Consider the following 9,685-nt stretch of genomic DNA (forward strand, 5'->3'; position numbering starts at 1 on the left):
ACGTTTGGCATTGGCACGAGTGACCAAAGGTTTGGCTATAGCAGCCCGGCCGTGTATATTGACCCTGTGGAGCTCCCGACGGACAGTTTTGGTGGAAACAGGAGAGTTGAGGTGCACATTTAATTCTGCCGTGATTTGGGCAGCCGTGGTTTTATGTTTTTTGGATACAATCCGGGTTAGCACCCGAACATCCCTTTCAGACAGCTTCCTCTTGCGTCCACAGTTAATCCTGTTGGATGTGGTTCGTCCTTCTTGGTGGTATGCTGACATTACCCTGGATACCGTGGCTCTTGATACATCACAAAGACTTGCTGTCTTGGTCACAGATGCGCCAGCAAGACGTGCACCAAAAATTTGTCCTCTTTTGAACTCTGGTATGTCACCCATAATGTTGTGTGCATTGCAATATTTTGAGCAAAACTGTGCTCTTACCCTGCTAATTGGACCTTCACAGTCTGCTCTTATTGGTTCAATGTGCAATTAATGGAGATTGGCCACCAGGCTGGTCCAATTTAGCCATAAAACCTCCCACACTAAAATGAGAGGCGTCTCAGTTTCATTGTCCAACCCCTGTACATCCCTGTGCTCTGGGCCAGACGTTAGTGACTGTCCTAGGAGACTGAACCTCTGGTCCAGCTGATTTGTGTTGTAGTACTTCTCTGTTTTGGTAAATAAATTCTTAAGACAACGGTTTGTTGTAACTCAATTATTTGCTCAACCTCTCACCAGGGATATAATTTCCACGACACATGCCACCTTCAAATTCACTTAAATCCCCTTTCTTCCCCATTCAGATGCTCAGTTTGAACTTCAGCAAGTTGTCTTGACCACGTCTACATGCCTAAATGCACTGAGTTGCAGCCATGTGATTGGCTGATTAGCTATTTGTGTTAACAAGCAATTGAACAAGTGTACCTAATAAAGGGGCCGGTGAGTGTATAATTTCACTTGATATCACACAAAACTATTTCATATTGCACCTTTAAATTGTAAAAACACATAAGCCAAGTTCCAGCTCAAATCTCAAATCCCATCTGATAAATATTTCGTCAGCAATTCAGCTACTGAGTCCTTTTCAGAATTTAACTCAGCTAACTGATGGAATTATCATCATCTGTTGTAAAAATACAAAGATAACATCAAATAACATTGCAAGAATTGCAGAGTTTTAATATCTTCTAAAAACTGTATAGTTTTCAGTTTAGTTTGTGCGTGAAAACACTGCAGCGAACACGACATGACTCACCCGGGCACATCTTCACCATCTGCACATATTGTGTAAATTAACAAAGTAAGTAAATAATATAATTCTGTTATAATTGCTGCATTTTATTTTGTTTGTGAACAAGCTGCAATCAATCAATATGTGCTTTCTAACTTCTACCCTACAAACACCTCAATTTCTGTATCAGAAAAACTCTTTTTCCATCTTTTTTGACATCCACTTTGTGTCGACCATGTTTTCTTTATTTCAGCCATTGTGCCAGTCTGAGCTGGCTGCATGACTGCCATAGTGACACTCAGCCACTCCGTCGTGTTGCGTTTGTTGCTGAGCCAAGACTTCAAACTAGGACGATTTGACCAAAAATCTAAATCATGATTAATTGAACATTTTTCCTCCATTACGATTAATGAATGATTATTTTGGTTTCGGTACCTCATAGTTCACTGACATGGTTGTACTGTAAATATGCTATAAGACTAATAACTATTAGAGATATGAGAGAGAGATAAACTTTATTTTCTCCAAGGAGAAGTTTTTCTAGGGCCAATAGTGCACATTGCAACTTTGCAGACAAAACAGCATACATACACATACAAACACGACACCTTAGCCTAGTGGTAGGCACTGATGTACCGGCAAGCAAGTACAGAACTTTTTAGATAAACAGATGTTGACAAAGTTTGACTTTAGGGACCTAATTGGAAGTTGGAAAAGGGTAATAAATTGCAATATATCTCAATATATTTTAAATCGCAATAAAATTGAATCGCAACATAAATATCATCATATCGTATCGTGGGGCCTCTGGTGATTCCCACCCCTACAATAAAGCTCCTTCTGATTCTGATAACAGAGAAATGCTTCTCCTATATTTGGCGCATGGCGCTTAATGAATGAGCACCGCTACTTAAATTTTACATGATCATTACGGCAATGCGGTAGGCAAGTAATGATTTTCACTCACACTGCAAGAACGTGACCGTGAAAGCAACTGAGTAAGTTGTCTTCTGGCTGTAAATGTACAGTGTAGGTCACTGTGTCCGTTAATAAAAGTCTGTCTGTTGTTTCCACAACTGCTGGAAAGTGAAGGCTGCTAGCACTGGTTAACAACTCCCTGTGCTTCATACTCCAGTCTGCCTCAAGATGAGCAGGACTGGACGGGACGGAGTCATGTGACAACACATGTGGTAGTATTTTTTTAAGGGGAAAGTACATGAACACACAGTGGGGCCCTAGTTCAAACCATCCAATAAATGATGTATTCTCGCCTCCACTTCAGTAATCAGCATCTCGATCTCGCACTTGCTGAGGTTTCTCTTTTTCTCATGTTTTGCAGCGAGATTGGCGGCTGCTATTTGGACCTTACGAGATGATGGGGACGTAGGTTTCGCACACAGATACTTGGTATCTGAACGGCCGCCCAGGTATAATCTGCAACGCATTTTAGCATTTTGCAGACCAACACAGAGTTCTTTCCATTAGTTACAAGTCCGTTACAAGATGCAGACACAGTGGATATTTTACAAGCACAAACCAGGTGAAGTGACAGTGAATACACCAGTGCAGATATGATTCATTAGCAACCATGTTTGTTTCTGTCGTTTTGATAGGCTTCGTCATTAACAAGCCTCCTCCACATGCAGCGCACCTGCTGCTGAAAACAAAATCATGGGTAGAAAAATCCAAAAGATGAGTTCTGCGTCTTTTAGGCGAATTTATAAAAGTTACTGCTGACGGAGTAAGTCAGCAGGGCAGACACAGAGAGAGAGAGACAAGAAGAGGTATGTGCATGTGTGGGGAAAAGAGAAGTGAAGGGGAAGGGTGCAGATCCAAGTAGCCTAAGCTAGTGAAAAATCACCAAAACAAGGTGGAGAATGACGAAGAATTAAAATGGTGAAATAAGAAATAACCTAAGCTACTATTGTTTGAAAAATACCCCTTCACCGACGGGCCCCCCACCCCTCCATCATTAGAAAATATGACAACATTTATGGCAGCAAAAAACCTAATATTTCTGAAAATGTGATTTTATCTTTCCTGAAGTATTCTATCAGATAGCTTTACTAAGCTTTGTCAACAACTGTAGCTATAACTCTCAAACAAAATGCACCTTTCTTTCCATCAGGATGTCTGGCCAAGTCAACACCACAACATGTGACCATGTCACGAGACAGCATTCCATCTGTCACCAGTCTGTGCTAGAAGCAGAGCGTTTATAACAGCGCCACACAGTAATGTGACCATAGTAAGGACGCTTTAAAGGCAGTACAGCATGCGCTAGATGTTCAAATCTCAACACATTAAAGAAAACATAGTTGCATGGTGTGTCATTCATTCGTGTGGTTTTCATCCGAGTCAGCTGACTGCCTGCAGTGTAATCGACGGTGCTACTGACGCTCTGTCGGATTGGTATTAATGCTCAGTTTGTAGTAACGTTACGCAGTCATAACAACAGCCACAGTGGTGTATTTCTCCCTATATGAAATTTACATACGACTTATATGTACACTGTGCTTGGTAAAGCTAATTAATGCAAGTAGGTGTAGCTAAAAATGGTAAAGGACGACTCAACGACGGACTAACTTAGCCACTGTTAGCGTGCTAGCTTAGCGTTAGCTGGTTTTGACACGAATACATACGTGTAGCTTATTTTATGAATACTACTCAGTTGTAACCACAGATCGAATTTAATAGCCTTTGTAAAAACAGCTGGTTTATTTAATTGTCGTGATTCCCAGTACGCAGCTCCATAGCTTGTTAAATAACGTTAGCTAACATTACTGCTCCCGTATGCTGCGTTTATGTTCACTGGGAATAATGCTATTATCAAACGCCATGGCTTCCTTCTTAAATATTGTCAGTCTTAGCACACGTTTGATAACTTTACAAACCAACAGTCCCAGTACTGAAATTAAAAGATTTCTAGAAATGAAGTAACGTTAACGTCATTACTACAATTCAGAATTCAGGAAATTATTGAAACCAAATCCATCATCAGTCATCTGATACAAGTTTCCGGATCGAAATATTACTATTTATGCAATACATTACTGTCCTGGATCCGGGTAAACTTTTCCAATGTAACAGAAATTGTATTTTGTCGGTTTATTTTACTACTAAAAGCTTAATTTAAACTATATATTATGGCGATATTAGTCGCATTCCCCACTGTTCGCTTGTCATTGAATGTAGCACAACAACCTTGTTAGCCACTAGCTAACAGCTGCAGCTACCTCCAGCAGCCTGGTAACATCACATACTTAGCCTGGGTTGAGAGATGTAATTCCTGGTCACAGCCTGGGTGTGTGTCCTCGCAGCTGCTGCCAAGCCGTTGACGTCCATCGCCCTGTTTGCCACCAATGTTGCCATCGTCGGATAAGGAAAAGAGAGCCTGAGAAAGCTAACGTTGGTGGTTGTGTTCTGCTAACTGGTGCTGAATAACAGGAATGATAGCAGAGCGGTGATCATGTGACACTGAGGAACCGGATGTTTGATGGAAAGGGGCTGGAACATATATATATATATATATATATATATATATATATAACAGTGTTAAGAAGGGAAATTCGCATTACTTTTTCATCCAAACACGTTGCCAAAGCATAGTGTGTATGCAAACATTTGACAGTATAACAATAAATAAAACTATAAACACCGTTGTTCTATGACATCCAGTTATTGGAACGTGTTTCTTTGGAAGGAAAAGAAGTCTGGGGTTCTTGATAGGTGACTTTGGGGGTAAATATTAAAATGTTTTTTTTTTTTTTAAGTTTATTTTTGCCATTTTCTTGCTGCATCTGACAGGTACACAGGCCTTTTTCACAACAGATATTGTGTCATGGCATATCAGAATGCTTTTTTTCATAGCACACAACAAAAAAATAAGACAGTGGTCACCACATCACAGTCCATCTTTAGTAGGCTATATGTGCAATTTCAAATGCATTCATCAAACATTAGTTATAAATCCACACACAGTTTGGAATCTAAAAACATTGAATTCCAATATTTACAACTGATATGAAGCCACACCAATCATCACCCAGCCCACACAAATGTAAGGTTCTATGCTCACAAGTTAAATTACTAGATTTGTTCTGGGGGACAGTTTATTCTATAGTTGACATAGACTAAGGTTCTCAGCCGAAATAGCATACATATGCCTACATTATGTTTACTTAAAAAAAAAGAATTGGGTATTAGCTGCAGGCAGCATCAACAGCTTATCGGAAAACAGGGATGCTTCTTACTAACATATGACAAAATATACTTATAAAATAAGAAACAAGAAATAGTTGTAGGTAATAGTAAGATATTTAGAATCTGAGTGAAATGCTCAGTGATTTGTAGCTTGGATGCCTCTGCTATATCTAATATATATGTGCATTCTCTCTGTGATTCCCTGTCTGTCACACATGCACGTTCACCAGCACAATGTCCTGGTGAGTGAACTGTTGAGTGACAGGTAAAATTACATGATTGCACACATTTTCCCCTTAAAAACTCTTAGTTTCCTGTTTTCTAATTTTTAAAGCTCTGATCCATTCTCATTTGACGCAGCATGTTCTGCACAATAGCTTGTAAGCGACTGTTTGAAGATGATTTTGAACCATGCCCCCTGCACAACCAACACACAGGCAGTCACACATCACATACAGACAAGCACAGCTCTCTGATGGTGGAAAAGCACTACAGATTAAAGTGGTAAGCACTGCCATGGTGAAGCTGATGACAGCCCCTAGAGAGCTCATCCAAATGTTTCAGGCTGCATGCAAAAAATAGCAAATTAATGCAAGTGAAGGGTTTCTGCCTACAGGAGCAGTGCCCTCATTTTAGAAAAGGTGATTTCCCTCAAACTCCTCAGATCCAACCATCTAGGCAAATAGGTATCATAATATTCATGCATTCATTTTGTATGTCTGCTGTTGTTTTAAAGGGCTCACACATTGTCCTAATGTATAAACTGTATGTTAAATTCAGCCTAGTACTCCTACAATCATATTGAGTGATTCCTCTGCATACACTATTAACCAAGTACTGTACTGTAAGTAAGTAAGAGTGTGGTGATTGGGATGGTGGAAGGGTGTAGTACATCTGGCCTTCATGACCAGAGATCACACCCTGCTGTAGACAGGTCTCTTTTTTAAACCATAACCAAAAACTTTCTATAACGTTAAAGCTGCACAAATCAATATGTTTAATATGAATTAGTAAAATTATCTTATTATTATCTCCGCCAGACATTAGCCTAGAGTGGCTCAACTTCCTAAAATTGTTTAAATGTTAAATGTGTGAGGGGTTATAAAAGTGTAACTGGAGACAGGATACGAAAGAGGGACTGGTTTTAGGTTTTATTTTATCTTCAAAAAGAAGAAAGAGGTCAAAAGAAACTGCATAAATGAGATGCTTACAAAGTGGCAGCACTAGAGAAATAAATATGTATAATAAATAAATAATAAATAAATAAAGTTATTATGATTAAGTTAATTTTCTATCAATACAATCAAATAAAATCTAAGTCTCTGTGACATTTTGAATTGTATAGCTTATGCTTATTCTTTTGCGTCGTGTTGAATCGCAATGGGATGAATCGTATTGTCCCACATTGGTAGTTGCTAATGTATCTTTAATGTATCAGATTGTTGCCAATGCATTGAGATGCACACATATTGGCCTCAGTGATAGAGATGCACATCTCTAATGCTCAAGGACCTCTTGTGGTTGCTGTGATTAACAATTTTTTGAAAAGCCTATATTATTGACAGAGTGTTACAACATAGCAGAAGGCATTTCTGACTATCAGTTGGCTAAAAACAAGGCATCCCTCATCTGTTGCAGGGAACATTTTGGCCTTTGTCATGGCTCAAAAACTGACATCCATAGACATGTTTGGTCTCATCTTGACCCAGAGCATCTGCAGATTAGTTCTGTACCCGATATGTTACAATCTACTAAAGTTAGTACGAGATGAATAAATCCATGTTTTTGTTAGTAGGCAAACTAATGTTATCTATCTTTAGCCAACTAAAACAATACTTTGTTTTTATCCTTACTGGAATTAATGTTTGTGTTGGAGTCTGAGCTGTGCTGGGAGTGTTAATGGACTGCATTTCGTTAGCTGCACTGTAGTCAGAGAGACGCCGGGAACATGCACAGGGCCACATCCCGACCCGATACCTTCACATAAGAATCAGAATAGTGGCTGTTCCAAGCAACAGAGAAACAGGCATGTGCTTCATTTTCTAAGTGAGGTTACAGCCCATTGACAATAAAGCAGTAAAAAGTTAATTTATTACAGGTTCAGTGTGTAATATTTCTGAGGATCGACTGACAGAAAGGTAATATAAGATCCATTACTATGTTTTCAGTGGTGTATAAAGACATAATAAACCATTATGTTCTTATTACCTTAGAATGAGACATTTCTATCTACATAACCGCGGATCCCCCCTTCCATGGACGTCGCCATGTTGCGCCGCCATGTTTCTACAGTAGGTTCTGTCACTACCCTGCAAACACGTCTAATTGGGGCCCACATGGGCCTCACTTAGGCTGGTTGGGCTTCTGCTGGGCATGGGCTCAGAGTGGGCTTTGTTGTTGGGCCCCACATGGGCAGTAAATGGGCTAAACTAAGTGGGCTGGGCTCCACACCAAATTCAAAATTGATTATGTCAGACATGGATGCTATTTTATTTAAAAAGCCACTAGGTCCAAATTGTATACAAATTGCATACGACTATTAAGCTATTTAGATTTTTGAAGCAATGTCAATTTAATAATGTTTTTTTAAGCACTATATGAATTTGAACAGAGTTTGCCACAGTTCCCCACAAAATGTTTTAAAACCGTTAGCAGTGCAGCGCACATCCGGAAAGCTCCACCCCCATCACCGAGCAAAATTTTGCCCAGCAACAATTTGGCGCCTTCGTGTCTGCTGTCCGTTGAGGAAGGACCCATAACGGTGTTGTGTGTGGACAAAGACAGGTAAGAATCTGCTTTAGTGTATAATAAACGGGAAGAATTTACTGTATGACATGTTAACCAAGCTTTTTTGGAAAGTAACGTTACAGTTGAGGCCATAACTTAGCTTTTAGCAAAGGTAAACCAGTTAACTTAACTTACGTGAGCCGTGTAGCTTTGGTAATTAAACCTGGTTAAAGCCTTGCGTTGAACATGCGAGTTTAATTTATTAAGTTAAGCCAATATTATGCATATGTTGAGCTTATTTTGAGTGGCTGGCTTTAATATATTGTTAAGAAGGATTGGTTGTGGAGCTGTTAGCAAGGCATTGCAAGCTGTTAAACAATTTCTCCACTTTTACCAGCTGGTTGCATTTTAATGTTTGCACTTATTGAATTTACAGTTAAAAACACTGATGGAAGTCCATGTCAGCAATGTTTTATCGGTGGAGGATTTGAATCCCATGGCCGCTGCAGCGCGCGAGCAGTCAGAGAAGTAGAGTTTTTAACTGCTTCACTATGGAACAAATTGCGACTTGGAAGGGGTTTCCATAGTAATAATAAGGGACTCATTTATATACATAAATTTATTTGTCTGTTACATCAAGGCAACGTGTGAATTGTTTATTTTGGATTAATCGTCGGTGTTTTCCAAAGTTCCATATTTTCATGTACCTATTATGAAGCCTCATTTGATCGGTGAATGACTCCTGGGCACATATAAGTTAAGAACGAGCAGAGAGAAATAGAGCCGGCCGGCCTCGAGCGCGCGCGCAACCACACCGTATTCAAACAACACTACCGAGGCAATCAGAGAGAGAGAGAGCCTCGCCCGGCCGTGCACGCACACTCTCGCCGTCTTCAAAGAGCGCTGTCTTGCAGTCTTTCCCTCGCGCATATTAAAAGAAATCAATAGGCCTATTTCACAAAAATGGCCGTCGAGACTGGAAGTAGGGTAAACTCTTTTCCGGTGAAAGCGCTAGCAGTTGCAGTCGGAGGACAAATGCCGAGACTAAAACCGGTCCGTCCTGTTGCATACCTTTTAATGTTTCAAACCAAAGAAGAAACTACCATATTTATCACTTCACAGCTTTTCGTGTTTTGAGGGCTTTCAAGGAACAACTGGGGAGAAGTTAAATCAACAAGGATGAACATGGCAAAGGCGGTCATAGAGCAACAGGACCCTCACACTGACTGGGCGACATACAAGTTGACTGTCAAGAGAAAAGTCGGTAATGTGTCTATTTGTATGAGATTATTTGACATGTTGAGTTCACTGTTGGTTCGGTTTAAATTAGCTCTGAATTAAACTAATTGCCACTCATTTGTCTGTCTCCAAAGCTACGTATGAAATTGCCCGCAGAAAATTAGTGGAGTATGAGCAAAACACTGATGTACCAACTGAGTCCGATTCTACAGTGAAGACTGGAAGGGGGAAGCGCAAAAAGAGGTGAGGCTATTGATTTTGAACTACTGCTTCTAAATGGATGATGAAAATTTG

General features: G+C 39.9%; 2 protein-coding genes across 2 annotated transcripts in view; one reads left to right on the forward strand and one right to left on the reverse strand.

Moving 5' to 3' along the window:
- The window catches only part of atp6v1ba (ATPase, H+ transporting, lysosomal, V1 subunit B, member a), a 61,508-nt gene extending 56,812 nt beyond the window's left edge, over positions 1-4,696 (reverse strand). Inside the window, exon 1 of the mRNA XM_046070899.1 lies at positions 4,486-4,696. Within this exon, the coding sequence (XP_045926855.1) occupies positions 4,486-4,594 (109 nt within the window). The 5' untranslated portion in view covers positions 4,595-4,696. The remainder of the gene's footprint in view (positions 1-4,485) is intronic.
- Positions 4,697-9,248: 4,552 nt separating this feature from the next.
- LOC123984466 (pollen-specific leucine-rich repeat extensin-like protein 3) overlaps positions 9,249-9,685 on the forward strand; it is a 2,552-nt gene continuing 2,115 nt past the window's right edge. The window contains exons 1-2 of the mRNA XM_046071377.1: positions 9,249-9,416; positions 9,526-9,634. Coding sequence (XP_045927333.1) covers positions 9,332-9,416; positions 9,526-9,634 — 194 coding nt within the window. The 5' untranslated portion in view covers positions 9,249-9,331. The remainder of the gene's footprint in view (positions 9,417-9,525; positions 9,635-9,685) is intronic.

This window comes from Micropterus dolomieu, linkage group LG15, assembly GCF_021292245.1.
Source record: "Micropterus dolomieu isolate WLL.071019.BEF.003 ecotype Adirondacks linkage group LG15, ASM2129224v1, whole genome shotgun sequence".
Lineage (NCBI taxonomy): Eukaryota > Metazoa > Chordata > Actinopteri > Centrarchiformes > Centrarchidae > Micropterus > Micropterus dolomieu.